This window comes from Clinocottus analis, unplaced genomic scaffold (assembly GCF_023055335.1).
Source record: "Clinocottus analis isolate CAN_PGR_092001 unplaced genomic scaffold, fCliAna1.0.p SCAF_4, whole genome shotgun sequence".
Taxonomy (NCBI): domain Eukaryota; kingdom Metazoa; phylum Chordata; class Actinopteri; order Perciformes; family Cottidae; genus Clinocottus; species Clinocottus analis.
In genome coordinates, this window is record NW_027176153.1 from 23,993,428 (window position 1) to 24,014,410 (window position 20,983).

The window sequence follows — 20,983 nt, forward strand, 5'->3', positions numbered from 1 at the left end:
AAAATCTGGACTAGTCCATCACTTTATGACCAAATAGCCTCTTCAACCTCAGCGCTAACTTTGTCTTTATTGCTAATTAGCGGATGTTAGCTCACTAAACCAAGACGGTAAACACTTAAACATCAATATGTTAGCATTAGCATTGTGCGTGTGTTAGCATGTGTCATGGCTAGCGTTAGCATTATCTCAACGCACTGCTGCTCGTATACCAAACAGAGCCGCTTGTTTTATGGTTGGTTTTTTTGCATAATAATCATATTCATGCTCGCATTTCTGTTCAATATCTGCATTGGTGGAAATTCATTTAATTAATTAAATATGTTGATTCTTTACTCTGGTAAAAATGTAAAATACTTGGATTAAAACTCTTAGTTATGTAAAAGTAAAAGCGAAATTGTCATTTAAGTATCACAATAATACTAATGCAAAGTGTCTCCTTTTATTAAGTATTCCATCTATTGTTATTATTATTACTTTACATTTATAAACAAGCAGCATTTTAATGTGGAATCTAACTGTTTCATGAATTGTTGGTCAGATTGATCTACACATGTTTATCATGTTTATATGTTGATGATGTGTTTTAGATGCAACATATTCATCTTTAAAGAAAGTGCAATCTATTTTATATTGTTTTTGTGTATCTTGAAACACTCAATGAGGCTTTTCTGAATAAACAACGGTAATAAAAACATACAAACGATGAAAGATGATAATCATCATTCTGCATCCAATGAAAAAAACACAACCAATAGCCATTGTTATATTAATATATGTTTAATTCTTCTCCATTTTTATTATCATTATGTTTCATTTTCATATTTGCAAATCTTACAGGTCCTTTGTGCATGGACCTTTCATCACGGCACACACACATCGGCACAACGAGATTGTTCAGAAGTAGATAAATTCTAATCACACTTTAATAGCACACAATTTCATGACTTTTGCAAGGACTAGGGAAAGACATAACAATAACAAATTGGATATTTTTTTTCCTCTAGTGAAATCAGAATTCGTTGTATAATGTGCCAAAAAATAAAACATAATAATAACATGGACATTCTCATAATCTCAAATAAACAAAAGCATAAATAAAAAATTAAAAACATGAGATATAACCATAATATGTGCAGCAGTTGAATAGAGCTCTGATGAATGTGATGAGTTTAGCCATAAAAGTGCTTTTTTTTTTTTTAAAGCACAACACTTCTCCCTAACATGAAATAAAATAATCTCTGTCTTTAAATAAGAAACTGCTGACAATATAAAAATACATGGCATTGTACTGTAGTTCATTAAATAAACCAACAATTCATATAGAAAATATTATATTGACGTGTATAAAAATATGCCTTTACAACTTTTTGAAAAGTGTAACAGCCGTAAGCTTTTTGTCTGCCACTTCAGAACACACAGTCGACCACAAAAATCCAACATATGTACAAACAATCAACTAATAAGCAGTCAGAACGCCATTTTTGACAAATAAAACGAACAGAAGCATTCAGGACAATATTTGTGTGACTATGTTTTTCTGAATTGACACATATAGAAGATACTGTAAGATTCAAGCTGTACTTGATGGAAACACGTACTTAAAAAATAAATTAATAGAAAAAAAAAGAAATATTCTGTCAATTCGGTATGTTTGATATCAGTGTATCTTTGGAGAGAGGGAGAGAGAGGACGGGCGAGGGAGACACACACCTTTCAAACGAGTGTGTCGCATCACCTGCGTAACAGTATTTCAGCCCACTGAGATCAGGAACAAACACAGGCAGTGTCAGCTATCCTAAAGTAAAAAGTCAAACAAAATAAAATCTACCAGAAAGCCAGGAGCGTTAATGTGAGCATGCAGCATGTCACCGGACGACGCAGAGGACGCTGCTGCAACTGTTGAACATTCAGGCAGATGTTATTGTCGCTGCTGCTGGACTGTGAGAGAGAGAGAGAGTGTGTGTGTGTGTGTGTGTGTGTGTGTGTGTGTGTTGCTTCTTGAGAGGACATGAATGTGAACTGGTGTGTATTTTCCATAGGAAGTGGTTTATCCCTGCTACCTCCTGTGCAGGCAGTGTCTAGCATATGCTAAAGCCACCCCCTCTCCCTGTGCTCCTGCTCCTCCACCACCACCACCTCCTCCTCCTCCTTCTTCTCCTCCTCCACCTTCTCCTCTTCCTCCAGGCTCAGAGCAATAGAAGCGACTCATCCCTCACTCCCCGTCGCATGGTAAAGTGCCATCTTCGCTGGCGCGTGAGGGCACGGGCGTGCCGAGTTCATCCACGCACCAGCAGTGGCCACGCTGCATGCCCTTGGAGGAGCGGCACTGTGGGAGATTAAAAAAAAAAAAAAAAAAAAAAAAAGACAGAGAGGGAGATTTTTTGAAAAAGGGAAAGGAGGGCGGAGATTGAGTGGGAGAGTCGGATAGGTGGCGAGAGAGAGAGGACGAGAGAGAGAGAGAGAGAAAAAGATATGTCATCATAGCGCAGTACTGATTCTCTGAGCTCACAGCTGAGCGGCTCAGGGAGAGAGAGAGAAGTGTCAGTTATTCTCAGCTCCCTCATGGAAAGCTGCAGTGGAGCGCAGCAAAGACACATTTTCACGTCACATATGAGCCAATAAAGTTCACGTGTGTCAGGTGACCGTACCTGCTTTTTCCTGTAGAAGCCACGCGTGTCACAGTTGGGTATATAGATGTCGCGGTCAGACTGGAAGATCGTCAGCTCGAGACCCCTCAGGACAGTATTGAGCAGCTTGCGGCAGGGCGCCTAAAGGAAACACCAACGCACACATTGTGACTTCAAACATCGCTGGTGGCAAAGAGAGAGGACCTGTCTCCTGCCTGGAGGGTGGCAGTGGCGAGCCGCTATCTGCCCTCAGGTGGTCGCGTTGGCAGAAATCTCTCCGATTACGCCGGCGTGTCGATGTGAACCGGCGAAGCATTTCACGTGGCGACGCAGCATCGGAGCCAGAAGCAGCGAATATGTATATTTATATCAGATGTCACACATTGTGTAACATTATATAACCATATTGTTACACAATGCTTTGGCTTTTCAGGTCACTGGATGGTTTGTGAAAGTGACTGTGCGTTTTTTTTTTTTTTTTGGTTTCAATTTGTAGAAATTTAATGTGTGTAATTCTCATCAATTATGTGAACCCGGAGTTGTTCCCCATGATGACACACAGATTAGTTCAAATACGCTGCAGATCAGCAGGCTCGCAAAGTGAGAAATCTGTGGCGGCAGCGGCCGACTTGAAACTTTCCTGATTCACATCATGCTCAATTAGTTCTGCCGCATAGCAGCACACACATCATGCACCATAATGCATGGCCTCAGGGCAGTGTGTGTACATGCCACTGCAACACCCCAAACAGCAGAGAAGCTATGGTTTAACTCTCGAACACAATGCAGCTCGACGCACCACCCTCTCCATCACATATGACGGGTGTTAACATTGTCGTATTATATAAAATGCATCACACATCTCGTGTTTTTCATAATTTAGGTGACGCTCCGTCAGCGTCGCTTATTAAAAAGACTGTGAATTAAGAGTATGAACTTACTTTTTCAATGTCACCACTGTGTGAGGGATGGGGACCTGAGAGGAAACGACACATTGGCATGAGAATGTGACATTAAAGCAGCCGTTCATATCAAACTACATCCAATGTCACATTTTTACAACATGATCTTTATAATATAATAGCGTTTGGACTTTGGTATCTATCTTTTTTAAACGAGGCATCGCTGAGCGTCGCTCAGGTGGGATCTATGTGTGAGGCGGTCGTTCAATGAGAGACCGAATTTCCATCCGTATGTTTCCTTTTGCAGGTAGTTCATCGCAGTGTCTCAGTTTGAACAGTAGATGGAGATCACTGCAATAAAAAGCAGGTTGATCAGGATGTAGGTGACACCGTGACAGTTGCACATTTATTCTTAATTCTCTCCAGAGAAGCTGACTTGTAGGACAGATCATTGGCATGCGCCCTGTCGTTCAGGTGGATGAAATAGATAACACTGTACAAATCATATTAACGAAAGGGATATGCCTCTGCACTTATACACTGGTGCAACACCCCTGAATATAAGCTCCTTGTTTCATGTGATTTCCCATTATTTCTTATTAACGAACCACAGTGCGCTTACAATACACATAAACGACAAATGACATTTTTATCCCAGTGGCTCCAGAGGCACTGCTGAGCAGTATTGGATGCTTGAGGTTGGCATTATACATCTGTGGTGCACAAATGCATCCAGGCTTGAATGTCACACACTAATTGGCCTCTCTTTCTTTTTTTTTTTGTTGGTGAGTGACACAGCATGCAATTCACAGCAATTGAGGAGACACTGTAAACACAATTACATTTGACGGCTGTGCCGCTGCACTTGTCCAGCCGTACCTGCAGCGTCCATGCATTTATCTGTTATATAGGTGCATGCATGTAAGTGTGCATACGTGATTTCATGCATGCGTGTGTGTGTGTGCGTGCATGTACGGTATCTTACCTGTTGGGTGGGGCCTCTCCGTGGGACTAGTCCTGCTGTGCTTGGCGCAAATGCCCCTTCCCTGCAACAGCGCCTGCAGGGGGCTGTGCTCCCTTGGTGGGGGAACACAGCGGAGCCCCTTGGCACAGCTCAGGGTGTACACGCCACAGGGCTCTCCCTGGGCCAAGACCGACGTGCTGCCGGCAACGTTATGGTCCCTGGGAGGCCGGCCTGCCCCCAGTGGATCCCTGCAGGAGGGACAGACCTTGAAGGGGCCCAAGCGGTTTGCCCCGGTCCATGATCCGCAGTGAGCAATCAGCAACAAAACAACGGTTGTTAAGTTAGAAAGGATAGGCATTTTCTGTCCAGGTCTCAGGTTCTCCACTCTGTCACTCTCTCTCTCTCTCTCTCTCTCTCTCTCTCTCTCTCTCTCTCTCTCTCTCTCTCAGTTAAATTTGGCTGATGCTATTTCTGGATGTATATTTCTCTGTCTCTCTCTCTCTCTCTCTCTCTCTCTCTCTCTCTCTCTCTCTTTCTCTCTCTCTCTCTCTCCCTCTCTCCCTTTCTATCCCCTTTTCCTCAGTCTTCTTCCCGTTTCTATACTGTGGCTTTCCTTGGTGCTTTGCCGGTTGAGTCCCCTGCAGTGCCAGAGGAGACAAATGGAGATCGAGAGAGACACAGCAGAGCACCAGCTTTTAAAGATCTGAAAGGCGGTGATAGAGAGTGAGGGAGAGAGTCAGGGAGAGAGAGAGAGAAAGAGAGAGAGAGACAGAGAGAGAGACAGAGAGAGCATAGTTATGACACCTTCAGGGGCTGGGACTCAGAGAGAGAGAGAGAGAGAGAGAGAGAGAGAGAGAGAGAGAGAGAGAGAGAGAGAGAGAGAGAGAGAGAGAGAGGAGGTGGCAGGGAGGGAGAGAGCAAGTGGGGGGTGGATTATGTTCCTTTCAGAAATGATCAAAATCTCCCCACCCTTTCCTGTTATACACTAACACATTCATCCAGTCCTTCTTTCACTCATGCTTAACATTACAAATGCTTCAACAGTAGTAGTCATATTCTGCTTTTTTTGCACTTTCTTTCAGTGTCAGAGACCTTTCTGGAAGAATATTTGCCATGGTAACAAATACAAATGCATATGTGCGTCCATCAGCCTCTGCACTGCGATGCCGTTTGCTATACAGTACATCCACAGCTGTGTGGTATCTCCTCGTTAGATTCTTTAGAGAATACACCGTTGACAGATGATAGAGCTGAGTCTTGTTTGTTAAATAACACAAACACAAACATCAAAGTTTTAAGAATGATGAATTCTTGAGTTGTTTTCCAAATATATCAAAGGGAAAAAATGAATTAAGTCAGTAATCTTCTCACTTTATCTTACTTTATGTAGCATGCACGCTGTTCCTCAGCATAATGAAATCCCTGCTGAGTCAGATATGCAATGCATTGCCTCTTTAAGGAGGCTCAAGCAGTAAACTTCTATTTCAGCAGCCATAAGATATGAACTGTCCTCAGAGACTTCTATACAATGTTGAAGTGTAAAGGCAATGAAGGATTTCACTCACCAGTTGCTTGAATTGGAAGAATAATCATTTAGAGAATTAGGAGGAGGCGTGTTCATTTTTGCAGGAATGCACACAGACCGGCCCGAGCCAGATTGTTAATAATGCAACCCAATGAGACTTTCTACACTAATGCATCTTCAAAAGATCACTACTAACTTCTTCACCTGTCTGCTCAACACACATCACTTGATCAGCTCTGTTCTGTAGTCTGATGAATACATACATGCTGGTTATGTGTTGCATTTTTATGAAGGATGTTGTTATACGAAATTATATATCTGTTAGTCCTGATAAAGTGTTGACTTTTATGGAAGTTTTTAAGTGATTTGGTGAAAAAAGTCTGGCAAATTTAGTTTGGATTTATTAACTACAATAACATGTAAACTATCAGCGGTTCTGTTTGAGCAAATATTTTGGTTTGTTTTTTGTAACTTTCTTTTTTCTTTTTTAAAGTTTTGTTTGGCTGTTCTTTTACCGATGAGTAATGATGCTACACTATCCACACAGCACACTGGCTCCACAAAAAATAGATGAAATTGGAAGCAAAGTCAAGGATCTGCACAGAGGATCCTTCAAGAGTGTTGAGGAATTCCTCTCTTATCTGGAGTCACATTGTCTCCCCCGTTGCCTTGGTGCAACGGGCGCTCTGTGGACAGATGCAACATGTAATCATACAAAAACAAAATGAATTTGGATATCAACATTACAATGCTGACTTGTAATGGTTTCTTTCATATAAGAAGGACATTTACACTGTGTGCAGGTCGCCCTACACTGGATAATTTGCTCCAGCAGTAGTAGAACAGACATGGCAGCGCACAGACATACCCACTGGCCTGTAGTTCCCACTGGAATGCAGGGCTACATGAGGCCAAAATCTGCCTTGCCATCAGCAGCCTGTTGTTCTGATTAATCTTGGCAAGGAGGACTGAAATCACCTGCCGTCTTGTGTTCCCATTAGCTCGCGAGCTAGTCTGTTTCCACACATCAGGAGAATGTTCCAAGACACACGCCAGACCAACGGGGGCTCTCTTTTCCACACTGCCCTTGGATTTTTTAATTTGTCCTCCTCCAGCCATCAGCTTCTTCCTCCTGTCTGTCTCTCCGGCTGAAGTCTATCCCAGCTGGCTCAGAGAGCCTCTTTTCTGCCACTTCAACATAGCAACCAGAATCCACACAAAACCTTGTGATGGGACACTGCTCTGCCCTGATGGGAAGCATCTCTCTGAGCTGTTGACATTTCAGTTTAGGATCATGAAACCACTGGGGGAACGTTACACTAAGAACATGCTCAAGAACTTAACTTGGATGTGTATATTTGTAGCCCACTACATATTAGAGGCAAATATGATTTGTATACAAAATATACAAATAATTAGCCCCACGTTTGCCATCTACAACATTAAAGCAATCTACACATTAATGCATCACTAATTAGAATTCAGTGATTAAATATATGATTCAGAAGTGAACCATTCTGCATATTGAGTACTTTTACTTTTGGGATTTAAGAATATTTTGCTATTCATACTTATGTTAGCTACTTTTACTGAAGTAAAAAAATGCACTTCTTGTAGTACAGTATTTTCTTACCTTGTGGTATTTCTACTTTTTCTTAAGATGAAATATCTGACCAATTATTCCACCATTGCCTGAAACACAGTGAGAAATGCTTTATCGGACAAATAGAGTTTTAAATAATTAATCATGATTTGCGTCTTTTATTGTTTAAAATGCGGGTAAATTAGTCTTATTGGACCCAACGTCTAAATAGGACACACTACACTCACGCGCAGAGTCTCAGGGACGGGATTGGCTGAAAGCTTGTCACCATTTCTCAGGTCGCGACCCGATTGGCTCTCCCAGTATCGAGAGCGTGACGTCCTTTGGATGCGCCGAGCTCTAGTTTCCAAAGTTTTTATGAGGCGCTATGGATAGCTGATAGGCATAAAGTGAGTTTCTGTCGTATTAGCCGCCAAAATAACAGGTAAGCAATCCACTTATCGGTAATGACACCTAAAATAAATCATTGTTCTGCGCTCCATTTTAGGAACAGTCGCTCAGCACCGAACCTCAGCTTCAAGGAGGATATCACGTCAGCCGCCACTATCGTTAACCCAAATGGAGCTTCGAGAACAAATTAAGCTTTCGTCACCGACTGACGAATGAATAATTACCTTTTTAATTTGTGGTTTGATTAACATGAAGCCACGGACAGCTTGAAAGCTGAAAAGACGGCAGTTAGCCGCCTGAACGTTCATGCTAGCTTAATTTCAATTAGCTTCTTCGTTAGCACAGCAGTCTTAGATGTAAACACTGGCACGCCCACCTTCCCCGGGCTGCGGCACTTTTACGTTTTTTGTTGTTTTGAACTGAACTGGGGGGTTGAAACATACTTGAATGGGGTTTTAAGAGAAAGTGTGTTGACTTTTCCCTCACTACATCAGCTAACGTCACTGAATAACGTCCCGAATCAGAAGCAACCGGATACGACCGTTACCATTGATGCATATAAGAGTCGTTACAATCAATACATCGAGGGGTTGTTACGATCGATACATAGAGTGTGTTTTGGGGTTGTTCATCTGTTTCGTCTTGCATATACATGGTACCTTGGCACACAAGTTACCATCATCCCTCCCCGCTTATCTTTTTATTTATTCAATGTTTAATTGTCAACACACAAAACAAATCTTTACACATAATGTCAGGGGAACAGACCACAGACATGCATCATAAATGCATCAATACAAATCTTATACATGGTACAAATATTGAAGGGTTTAATAGCTTTTCCAAAAAAAAATACAGCAAAAAAAAAAAAAAAATTCACATATAATATACACTGTATACACGTATGGATAGAGTAAAAATGAGGCTGTACAACTACATTAATTCTGTAAAAGTTTATATAATTTGGTCAATATATGGTACTGTTAGTTGCAGTTCATCAGATATGTCCTATCACAAAAGCCAATTTCAGTAAGCAAATCTAATCATGTTATAACCTTGAACAGACACATAGACGTAGACATCTTACATGAACATGGCCCCTCAAACTATATTTGTTTCAGACCCACCAGTTCTATAACTGACTAGTACTTCTGAGTGGTGTCTTATAAAATTGGTTTCAAGGTTGGCTGTGTATTGGCAGTATTCAAATACTTAACAGCATAACATGGCTTTCCTTTTGTGGAATGCTTTCCTGTCCTTTTTGTTTATCAATCTAAAATATGATGATGACACATTTACAATTATCTTCTAGGGTTTATGGCTCTAGTACCATAAAACCTGTACCTTCAAAGTGTGAAGTCACATAGGGATTTAACTACAAGAGCAGTCAGTGTCCAGCTGTCCATGATAAACAGCAAATATTATGTTGTAGTGAGAAAAACCACAGGACATAAATATAAAAATTGGCATACAAGAAGAATGTATTAGAGTATAAACATATCAGAATCTTAAAGGACATATTGTAATGAAAACTCAGCAGCACATGCTTGAGAGGAGCTGGGTATTTTCTACATAGTATTGTCCCTGTGATTCAGTTTCCTCCTTCAGTGTTTTCTTCTCTCAGGCAACCAATTGTCCCATTATTTCCTTTATTCAGATGGATGACATTGACGTCCTGCACCACAGATGCCTCCTGAACCTGAGACGTCGAATCAGAGACATTGGGGATGGGCGCCCTGCACAGGAACGATACATGAGGCTGCAGAAGGATGGAGACACACTCAGGTCAGCCTTACAATGCACAGCTGTAAGATGCTTCTGTGTTATATTGTGTTGGTTCCTCTGCCGACTCAGCCTTTTTTATTTTTGGAGTTGCAAAACTTGTGTGCGCTATATTGGGTTTATTACACATTTTAGTATGTATTTTTTCTGTTGTGCATATCTTGCCGAGCAAAATATCAGACATATATCTGTTAAAATGCTCAGATTGAAGTGCAGAAGATTCTTATGTTTTAGCATGTTGCTATGCATCAACATGCTGACCATATCATAGTATAGAATTATATTATAGAGATAAACAGATGCCCTCTTTTTCCCAAAGTAAAATCTGTATGTGAGTGACTTAACAAGGTTTGTATCTGCTTTCAGACCGGTATTCCTAGCCAGGAGGTATTTGACCTCTGAGAGGATTTTACTAGTTTGTAGTACCCATCTTAAAACTTTGAATGTGTGTGTTTGGGGAAAGAATACAGTGTCAATATCACTGACTAACACTGGTGGATGGAAAACAGATAGCTTGAGAGACATAGTTTGTGTTCGCATTTGTTTTGTCTTCCACATTAATAAACCTAAACAGGTCTACTGCTTACCACAGAAGCACTGTCAGTGGAGGCTTGTTTCTAGGTCAGCATAACATGGTAGTCTCAGACATTTAGTAACTGAATAAAATTTAATTAGTTTAGGGTAAGTTTAGTTTCTTGTTTGACTGTAAACCTCAGATGTATACTGCAGCTACCTACGTGTGAAAGTTAGTTAAAAATTTATAAAAAACATTTCTGGTACAAAGCTTCAGGCACTTTAGTGGTTCTCAGGAAAATCTTTATTTGTCCTGTTCCTCCCTTCCTTAACAAAACATCCCTTTCCTTCTAATATACATCTGGCGGACATCATATGTTTGAAAACAATAAGAGCCAATAGTCATGTGCATGTCATTTCATATATCTTCCTCTAACCATCATACTAAAGAGAGGCTCTAAATCATGTAATTATCCTATAACTGTTGATAATGGGAACATATTTAGTCTCGTATGTCTGGTGCATTTGATGATACAGATCGTGCCACGACAATCTTTCCCTGAAAACATGAGGTCGTTCTTCAAGATGTGTTTCTGATCGTGCATACAGAATTTAAAACCTATTCGAAGTCACCTATTGTCAACCTGTCATTTCTTCTCTTTAGTTACCAAGGGAACTCTGAAGAGGTGGGTTGCTATGTGGCAGGCCATCCTTTATCAAAGGGAAATTGCTACTTTGAGGTAAGGCTCATTGATAGTGACGCTGTAATTTAGCGTAGATTATTATTTTTTTTGCATCTATAATTCAACTGCTATCTTAACTGTTGCTTTTTTGTTCCTCCGCTTTTTTTTTGGATTATTATGTGGTTGCCTTTTAGAAAATAAGTGGACAGTCATTCTTTTTGGAAATGGAAATGTTCGGTTTACCACACACCGTCATCCCTGTGTGTGCGTGTGTGTGCGTGTGTGTGTGTGTGTGTGTGTGTGTGTGTGTGTGTGCCCAAGATTGCTTTACCATCCAGCCAGCAATTTTATCCCCGGGAATCCCATTGCTGACAATTTTCTCTCTTCATATTAAATTCAGAGTGCCCCCCCTACAGTCCCAGTTCACCAGTGCGAAACCACCACCTCAAGAATGTCCAAGCTGCCTTGGAATGAGGGAGAGGGTGTGGGTTAGGTGGTATCTTTGAGCACAAAGATTAGTCTAACACACACTAGTTTCCAGCAGAGAGAAAGAGAAATTATCGGACATTCGTGAAGCAAATCTGTATCAGACCGTTCCTAATGGTTCTCGAATATACAGAAGAGTTGGAGGCAAAACATTTTTTTGGGGTGATTTAGCACAGGAAAGTTGCAAGAGTTAGTCATAAATAAGGGGTAGAAGGCTGCAGTGTGTTATTTATGAGCCAGCTTGTTTGTCGATGGTGCGCGTCAGAGCAGGCCTCGTGACGTGTGTTTATGAGACGACAGGTGAGGCAGACATACTTCCTCGTCTGGGTTTTTTTTGGCGTCGGAAGGAAACGTTGGGGCTATACATTATCCCGCGAACCTGCGTCATTTTGCTGAGCTGCAAATAGAGCCAGACGGGACCGTGCAGCATCAGCGTCAATTATTTACTTCCTCCTCTATTCTTTTCAGATTTAAAAAAAACAACATTTTGAGACGTGAAGCACCACTTCAGACATATGTTGAAATATTTCAGATCTGCTTCAGTGAGATTATAAACAGGTCGACAATGTGCTTTGACGTTATTTATCGTGGCTGTGAGGTGTCCCAGATTTGTGCCAGACGTGACCATTTTCATTAAATGTGATGTCAAAATTCTCCTCTGACCTCCAGATCACTCCCTCTCCTCCTCCAGCAAGAAAATCTTTATGATAACAACATTTCTGTTTAGATGAAAATCACATTTGGAGCCTGATGTATTTTGTTTTATTCTGTATTATTCTCCACCGTGTGACGCACATGCTGTCAGTTTCCCAGATATCTATACAAGTTTTTGGGAGCGTTTATGCTGATAAAGGTCAGGCTTCTTCCGAAGTATGCGTCACTGCTACCCTTGTGTTTCTCCTTGTTCTGCGCTCGTGAGGAATCCATTACTGCTCCTCTTTCTCCATCTGTTGGAGCCGAACATCTGCAGCATTAATAGATTGATTTCGAGACAAAAATCCTATCGACGTAACTTAACGGCTCGCCAGTGAGCACATTCCTGCTCTTTCCTCATCGCACATGTTTTTGTAACTTTTATCCATTACATACAGACATTTTACATGTTGCAGCGAGGAGCTGCCAAGGCCAATAATAGCTAACTAGCCAGCTGTTGGAGAACAATTTAACTACTTAATGCTTCATCTACAAACTCTTGTTACAATTCAGGAAAGAACATTGCTATCGCCCGTTAATTATTAACACTGATTCAGATTTTTGTAATGCGCTGATGGCTTCATTTCACATGCACAGAAAGGAGAGAACCAGCGTGTGCTGAGATTTTAATGCTACACAGCGGTTACGAAACCATTATGCATTTCGTAATATCAGCAATATTAACACCAGAATTGATGTGTATCATCAAAGTAAAGTCATATCATTTAGTTTAGAGCTGAAAAAAACAATCATGTTTAAGTGAGCAGTTCATCTTCAAGTGTTGGACTGAAAAAAGGAGTCAGACCTGGAATGTTTAGTCCGAGGAAACCCAAGACGCTCGGTTTCACATGTGTTGTCATGCCGGAGCAGCGATTTGGGGATGTGGGCTGAAGAGGGAGGTAGAGAAAGGACGGAGGCAGGTAAGTGGGGAAGGGGAGAAAGAAATGCAAGGAATGATAAAGAGGAAGAACATTTAGAGGGAGGTGGAGGGGAAGACTTGGAGACGTCACCGATAGAGAAAATGGGGCCGTTCTGTGTTTGCAGCATCGCCTCTCACCTAATTCTGCTTGGTTGTCGGTGTCATTTAGCTGTGATTGGTCTTAACTACCAGGCTGGTGCTTTGTCAGAGCAGAGGAGGTTATTGTCAAGGTTCTCCCACTGCCGTCACCGGGGCTTTGGATGAGGGACGTGCCCGTACTCAATTTTTTATGCTTTGATTTTTGTGGCCGGTATTATCATGAAAATCCTCAAACTTTCCTTTGAATTACTCCACACCATGGTTGTATTGGATTTAATTCAACTTAACAAATTAAACGGCGAACTGTGTACTGCTGTTTTGTTGGACTCAAAAAAACAACAGATACAAAAGCAGATCGGTTGTTTCAAACTTTAGACAGCTGCGTGTAAATAACTAAAAATCTATGATCTTTGTAAGTTATTTATGCAAATCAACACGTATCCTTTAGTCCACTAAAAAGTGTGTCAGTGATCTTTTAGTAATATGCCTCCTGCGAGTGTCTGAGTGGACAAAGAGGCTTTTGCATAGTCCTGTCTTTACCTGTTAGTCATTATTCATAATTACTTATTTGTTTGTGAGCTTTGCAACACTGATTTGAATGTAATTTGACGTAAATATTTACTTACCCCGATACAAACAGTCGAATCTATCTTTTATCGAACAACAGAAAGTTAATGGTCGTCTTTTATCCCCATTAGAGTTTTGCCCACGTCATTCCCAACACCAACCCACTAAACTCCCGTTTTCAGGATAATTAAAAATGATTGATTTGCACTTCAGCTGATAAACTTCGTCTTTAGCCGCCGCCATGTTCACGCGAGTGCACGATCAGTACCGTGCATGTGCCACTCTCAACACAGATGTGAAGAAAGTTGAATTTAATTACATTACATTTATTCATAGAGAACATTTAAGTAGAACATAAGTTCTGTACAACGTTAAAACACAAATACAACATATAAGAAGGCCCTCTCTTGAGCTACTTCCACCATACGGACAAAATACAATGTTTTTAATAGCTATATATATATATAGCTATATATATATATATATGGCAAGCCATATTGTTGACCCCTGGTATGTACAGTATATCTGCACATCTCTACTCAGTATGCCGGCAAAGGAAGTCAGACTCAAGGGATTTGGGATAAAAAGGTATTTTCTAGTTGGGGGGCTTCTGTTGCTGAGTCTAGTTTTACATTGAAGGTGAAGTTCCCCACAATAATATGACCTGTGTTTTGATTTGGACGTGTTTAAACTCTCTTTTTCTGTGTGTGTGTGTGTGTGTGTGTGTAGGTGACAATAGTGGACACAGGAGTTCGGGGTACCATCGCTGTGGGCCTGGTGCCCAAATTCTACAGGCTCGACCACCAGCCTGGCTGGCTGCCATACTCTGTAGCGTACCATGCTGACAACGGCAAGTAAGTGCAACCGCAGTCTTATCTGTTCGCTTCGGCGCGGCGTTGGTTTCTTGCACGGTTTGAGCAAATGGATTGTGGTCAGTTTGGGGCTCCATCCACACATAACTATATGTCTCGTTGCACAAAACGTGTTGGTCACAGAAATAGAATTTTTTGGCACCGATGTGCATAATTATTCTTTGTAGGACTTTGACTTACAAGTACTTTTTTTGAGTCATCATTTAGTCTATAAATATCAGAGTTTCCTACCGGACCTCCGACCGTTTAGGGGTCTTTAATTCATGGAGGATCATTTTTCACATTTTAAAGTTAAATGCATCAAATTAGTGCATTTTGACAGGAAAATTAATGGACTACGTCAATGAAGATCAACATGTATTTAATAATAGTAATAATAATATCTTTATTTGTATAGCACTTTTAAAAACAGAGTTTATAAAGTGCTTTTTTACAGATTTGCAAAGCATAGACACGACCCAAATGGCGGCAAACAACATAAAAAGCACAAACACAACCAAACCAAACAAATAGCCAAAAAGAACAGTAGAAAACAAACAAATATATAAAAAATATACAAACAAAACCATAGGGACAAAAGAACTGCACAATAGATCATCAAAATAAAAACATAAAAGGACGACATCACTTAAAAGCAATTCTATTCTATTTCACTTAATTTTAGAGGTCTTTATTAAACTTTTGATTTCACTAGATTTATTTGATAATAGCAGTTTATAGTTAGACTGCAGATCTGATATGAGCAACTTTTACCCTCCAAACTTTAGCAAGCAACATTTTTATCTATTTATGAAACTGTTGTGGGGCGGAATAGACTTAGTCTAAGTAATTAATGGGAAACACTGAATATAGTAGCAGAAAATAGTAAAATATTGGTATTGTGAACTTGCAGGAGAACCAGGAACTGACCAAATGAGTTATTGGTCACTTCACATGCAAATCATTGGAGTTGAGAAAAAGATATTGATCGCATTGGTTATTTTTTTGCATAAATTAGCTATCTTTGATGTTACGAAGAGTTTCATCTCTTTACTCTTCCTAGGTTATACAATGGCAACCCCGTTGGACAGCAGTTTGGCCCAAAGTGTGCTCGTGGTGACCGCATTGGCTGTGGAATACACTCTGAAAATATTAAAGCAGGTTTTACTATCGTCTTTTTCACCAAAAATGGCAAAGAGGTAGGTGTTTTTTAACCAGAATTGTATCATCATGCTATATTTCAAGCCTGCATCAGCAGCAGTTCTGCACTATCTGCATGTATAATGTGGTTCCCTTACTTCCCTTCCTCATGCAGGTGGGATCACTGGAGGTTCCTGTCTCTGCAGAGGGGCTGTTCCCAGCTGTAGGGATGCATTCCCTGGGGGAGGAGGTGAAGGTTGACCTACAGGCCGAGTGGTTCCTGGAGGAAGATGAAAGTATGATGATGGTGGACAGCCACGAAGACGACTGGGGGCGGCTTTTCGACGTCAGGGTTAGCGGCACGGTAAGAAGCCAAGCGGGTGCCTGTTGTTTATCTCATGCTTAAAGGAATACACCAACAGGGATACAGATATCTAGCTATCTATATATAATATTATATATCTAGCTAAGTGTTTCTAGTATTGCTCACACCACTTAGCAGCTACATTATCGTACAAAGCCCGGCTTAAAGTGAACCCAATTCTCAACAAACTACAAACCATTCATTCATTTGAAACAGAAAAGGAAAACCTATTTTTCCTCATTTCTTTTCAGGCTACAACTTTAAGATCAAGGCCACATATTGTGTATAATCTCTGTAATATTCTCAGTTCCCTTCGTGATTTATCACTTAAACACTATTTTCGGAAATAATAGTGTAGCACACTAGTATACGAGCGGTTATTTGCATTCCTTGTGTTGCGAACACACAGACAATGTACATGAAACCAAACACGTCACACATATATGTATATAGTGTGTTTTTCTAGCACGATTAAGGCAGATTATAGTGTGTCTCTTTTGCGTGGTTGCTACCAGTTCCCTGTGTTTGTTTTGTACTCTTACAGGATCCTTCAACTGCCTGTTCTTTAGCAAATCCCTCTTTGTTGACAACTGCACTTAATGCAAGAAAGGTTGTTAGCTTCTCTCTCTCTCTCTCTCTGTCCTTCTCTCTCTCTCTCTTTCCCTCTCTCTCTCATAAAGTGAATGAAAGAATGTAAAAATGTGTGGGCATATAATTAAAGAGTGGCATGGCAAGATAATATACGATGGCGGAACACTACAAACCTTTGAACCAGTATGATTCCTGCACCTGAGGTATCGGTGGCGGGAACACCATTTACATCGTACGGGGACCAACCTAAAGTTTGTTGGGAAATGCAGGTTTTGCCTGGAAAGTGTGCGTCATTTGAAGGTCTGGTCGAGTTGGTTTTGAGTCACATTTTTGTCTTTTTGTCAGCGGAATTCAGCTTTTGTTTTAGTCTCTAATTCTAGTTGTTTTTTTTATCCTAGTTTTGTCAGAAGGTTTCTGATATTTCTCCTAGCTGTAAAATGTCCAATGAGATGTCATCATGAAGCTTGAACTATGTGTTTATGCATTTATGCTGAGATTGTGTGAGATTCTGTGAGATAATAAACATAATCAGTGTGTGAAAACCAATAATGACAACGACTTTTTACATATCTCTGCTGAATTTGGCATCACGTTTCACTCAGAACTCCCAATTTTCCCAGTTTAATAAATCAGCTGTTATAACATTGTTTTAACTGCACCCGCTGAGTCTTATTATTTTAATTAATAATGTGAGTTCAATGTGTGGCTCCACACATGAGCCGCCACAGCAGGAATAGACAACATGAACATAATGTTGATGAACTTTTACTATGCAGGAAAACCACGGCACTAAAAATGACAGTATCGTCGAGCTCCCCTTAAATTTCTCAAATCTGGCTTTTTCTGGAGAGATCGCGTCTCATATTTTTCACACTTGTCGACTGATATTTGGCCTCGTCGGCGGCCGCGCTGGAGATGGTTGGAGTTCAGGCTTCGTGGCTGTTTTTTCTCTCGGGCGCCGTCTAATCTACGATTCCAGAATAGCTGTTTTGTGAGCCACTTGAAAGGAATTCATTGTTGGCAACAGCTGTGTAATCGGTGGTATCTCAACACTGTATTCCCACCGCTTTACAGACAGTAGTGGAACTGTAGCACCTTTGTTCTGTGTCAAGGTGTGAGCGCTCATCCCCCCCACATACAACTTAAAAAAACCACAAAAACTACAGACAGCTCTCTCATTGACACCGGAGCAATCGAGGCCGAGCTGTGTGTGGGTCCCGTATGTGGTTTATGTGATAAACATGTCTGTTCGCGGCGGTACACAATCATCCGACACACACACACACACACTCAACACAATCTTTTCTGAAAGTAGTAGACAGGGATCATAAAAAGCGCAGCGCTGTGGGTGAGGAGGATGATTCAAGCGGCTGTCTCGCTCCCTCTTGTCTTTTTCTGTCTGTCGCTCCCGTCTTCTGTTTTTCTGGAACGAGGAGCGGCAATGGCACGAAGTGTGTTGCTGGAGCCGAGTTGCCTGGCGGTCCACCAGGTTGTAAAAATTCAATAAGTGGAGTAACGGGACTCTAAGGAATCTTTTACTCTTTCTCGTGTTATTGGAGGTTTTCACAGCTGGGGTGCCAGGCTGCATGGTTCGCTCAGCACTGATTTATTTTCTCTCCCCCGTTTTTTTTTCTTCTTCAATGTGGTCATTATTGTTGTGAGGGTTTAAGCGGGTGACAATACTTCAAACTGATAAGGCTTGTCAAGTTTTGACAAGCACGAGGGTGCGGGGCGACAGTAACAGTCGCTGCTTCCTGGAACGACAGAGAAAGTTTGAGCAACAAAGAGAAAGAAAATTTCAGAGGAAATGAAAAGATGGGAGGAGGAGGAGGAGAAGTGAAGGTTTGTTTTGAAGGCTAGAAAGTCTTTTGAGTAGCAGGATTAATATGAGGTAAGATTATGCTTTAAGGGCAGAACATGTCAGACACAAGGTGGTCTCACTTAATCTCTTTTTTTTTTTTGGTTTTGACTTCTAATTCATTTCATTTTGTGGTTTGAACTAAAAAACTCAAGTCTCAACTTTTCCAAGTTTCTATTTTGGAGCTTTGAACACAGAACTCTCCTTTCCTTGTTCCTCCTCCTCTATCCTCACCTCCTCTCCTCTCGCCTTGTTTATCCTCTTCTATCCTTGGTTCTTTTCTCCTCTCTTGACTTTTCTGATTGTTCTCCTCCTCTCCTTGTTTCTCCCCTTCTTTCATTGTCTCCTCTCCTATCCTCCTAGCTCTCTGTGTTCCTCCTCTCCTTTCCTCTCCTAGTTTCTCCACTTCCTCGGCCTTTTTCTGTTCTCTTCCCTTTTGTCTCCTCTCCTTCTTGTTTTACCTCTCCTATCCTTGGTTCTTCTCTTCTCTCCTTACTTCTCTCCTTGTTGTTCCTCATATGTCCTCGTCTCCCTTCGTCTCTTCTCCTTGTTTCCTCTCTCCTTTCCTCTCCTAGTTTCTCTACTTTCTTGGCCTTCCTCTTCCCTTTTGTCTCCTCTCCTTGTTTTACCTCTTCTATCCTTGTTTCCTCTCCTCTTGTCTCCTTTTCTTTGTCCTCCTTTACCCTCGTCTTGTCTGTTCTATACTTCTCTCTCTCTCTCTCTCTCTCTCTCTCTCTCTCTCTCTCTCTCTCTCTCTCTCTCTCTCTCTCTCTGTATTCCTTTCCTCTCGTCTTCTCCTACCCCATGTTTCCTTTCATCCTTTACTCATCTCGTCTTCCTCTTTGTTTCCTCTCCTGCTTTCTCCTGTATCCTTGTCTCCTCTCCCGTATCCTTGTGTCCACCCGTCTTCTCTCCTCGTCTCCTTCCTCTCCACTTATCTCCTCTCTTACTGTTCACTTCAACCAAACGACTGCTTTTGCTTTTCAACATCATTTTACTTTCCTAATTTTGCGGCGGCTCAACACACATTTCCAGTCTTGGTGGTTTTTCCGATGATTTTTCAGATCAATCGTTCGGTTGCTGGAGATGAATTGCAAGTCTCTCAGTTTGTTTCACCGAGCATCACCGTACAAAACATTTGGTCGCACAATGCCGATGATAATGACTCGTCTGCAGCAAAGTCTTTGCCTTTTGAACTGCTCACATTACAGTCGGGAGGGGGGGGCACTCTTGTTTAGATAGTCGGGTATCTGATCTTAGATTTCTGTCCGCTATCATCACACCTACCTTGCCAAATAATGCTCTACCGTCTGGCTTTCTATTCAATCTACTCGAGTGTTCATCTGTTTTATAATTCTCTTCACCAAGTGGTGCATTTGCATCGTTACTCGTCGTGGTTGTCCTTGAAAGCACTCTGATAAAGTTAGTAGAAAAGGAAAAGTTTCCTTTTCAGGGAGGTTGGTGGTTTTTTTTTACTTTTTTTTTTTTTTTTGATCGGCCTTTTATTTTGTTACGCTCTTATAGTTCCTTTTCAACTTTTTAATCACTCATCTGAAGGCCATTTGTTCAGGGTAATGAATACTCTGGCCTCATGGCTCGGAGTGGAAAACTGAAGTAAATGGAGTGAATTTTAATTTGATGGCTGTGCCTTTTGTTGGCTCCGTATCGCCTGTAAAGAGTTTCACTTGCAGCTCGATAAGTGATGAAAGCAGCGCCGCCATTATGCAAAATGTAACATGAACTTGTGATGCCTGCCAAAGCAGCAGATATCGTCCATTTCTTAACTTTCCTAAATTGCAACTCCACTTGACTTACAGGTTTATCTGTCATTGTTAATCCAGCCCCTATTAAGTAAGTAAATACCTTTACGGCTACTGCAAAATACAGAAAACCACTGTTTAAAACAACATATGAAGACAGATATACTTTGATTTCTTTTCATAATATTATCAGATTTGTCAAATTTACTAATCCCATAGAAAGATATGGGGAAAAACCCTCAAAACACAAATGATCTCGTGCGAGTTAACTTCTTCCTAACAATAATAATGATCGATCTAATCTGACTGAGCCTCTGCAGTTAGAAAATGAAAGTAAAGTTGGTCCGATGAAGAGCTCAGTTTTGATAAATCAGAGGACAGATTTGTGTCGTCACTTCCAAGATGGAGACGGCCACAAACATCCACTTTGAGCTTCACAATGGGTCTTCAGAAACCTATGGGTGACGTCACTGAGACTATATTTAATACAGATCACAAGTACAAATGCCAAAATCACTAATACATACTTTACAAATACTTTACAATCTGTATACATGACTTCCCTGTCCCTGGACCGCACATCGGATCAGGAAAAACTCCCCAAATAAAGATAGTAAAACCCCTTTAACAGGGAAAAAAGGGAATAAACCTTCATAGAGCAACAGA

The 20,983-nt window shown here is 41.0% G+C and overlaps 2 protein-coding genes across 5 annotated transcripts in view; one reads left to right on the forward strand and one right to left on the reverse strand.

Moving 5' to 3' along the window:
- Positions 1-758: 758 nt before the first annotated feature.
- On the reverse strand, positions 759-5,261 carry LOC137800954 (insulin-like growth factor-binding protein 6). Its single transcript, XM_068598325.1, has 4 exons — positions 4,515-5,261; positions 3,569-3,603; positions 2,649-2,768; positions 759-2,326 (listed from the first exon to the last, which is right to left on the reverse strand). The coding sequence occupies exons 1-4, from the start codon at positions 4,849-4,851 to the stop codon at positions 2,213-2,215; spliced, it is 606 nt and encodes a 201-aa protein (XP_068454426.1). The 5' UTR covers positions 4,852-5,261; the 3' UTR covers positions 759-2,212.
- Positions 5,262-7,939: 2,678 nt separating this feature from the next.
- LOC137800729 (SPRY domain-containing protein 3-like) overlaps positions 7,940-20,983 on the forward strand; it is a 44,474-nt gene continuing 31,430 nt past the window's right edge. For all 4 annotated transcript variants that reach the window (XM_068598050.1, XM_068598051.1, XM_068598052.1 and 1 more), the window contains exons 1-6: positions 7,940-8,045; positions 9,669-9,796; positions 10,971-11,046; positions 14,483-14,607; positions 15,668-15,803; positions 15,920-16,108. In XM_068598050.1, the coding sequence (XP_068454151.1) occupies positions 9,669-9,796; positions 10,971-11,046; positions 14,483-14,607; positions 15,668-15,803; positions 15,920-16,108 (654 nt within the window). In that variant the 5' untranslated portion in view covers positions 7,940-8,045. The remainder of the gene's footprint in view (positions 8,046-9,668; positions 9,797-10,970; positions 11,047-14,482; positions 14,608-15,667; positions 15,804-15,919; positions 16,109-20,983) is intronic.

Excerpts from the sequence above, each read along its gene's own strand:
- LOC137800954 (XM_068598325.1), bottom strand. The coding sequence starts at position 4,851 with ATGCCTATCCTTTCTAACTTAACAACCGTTGTTTTGTTGCTGATTGCT. Across the intron at positions 3,604-4,514 it reads GGAGAGGCCCCACCCAACAG|GTCCCCATCCCTCACACAGT; the intron begins GTAAGATACCGT and ends GTTTCCTCTCAG. Across the intron at positions 2,327-2,648 it reads GCTTCTACAGGAAAAAGCAG|TGCCGCTCCTCCAAGGGCAT; the intron begins GTACGGTCACCT and ends AATCTCCCACAG.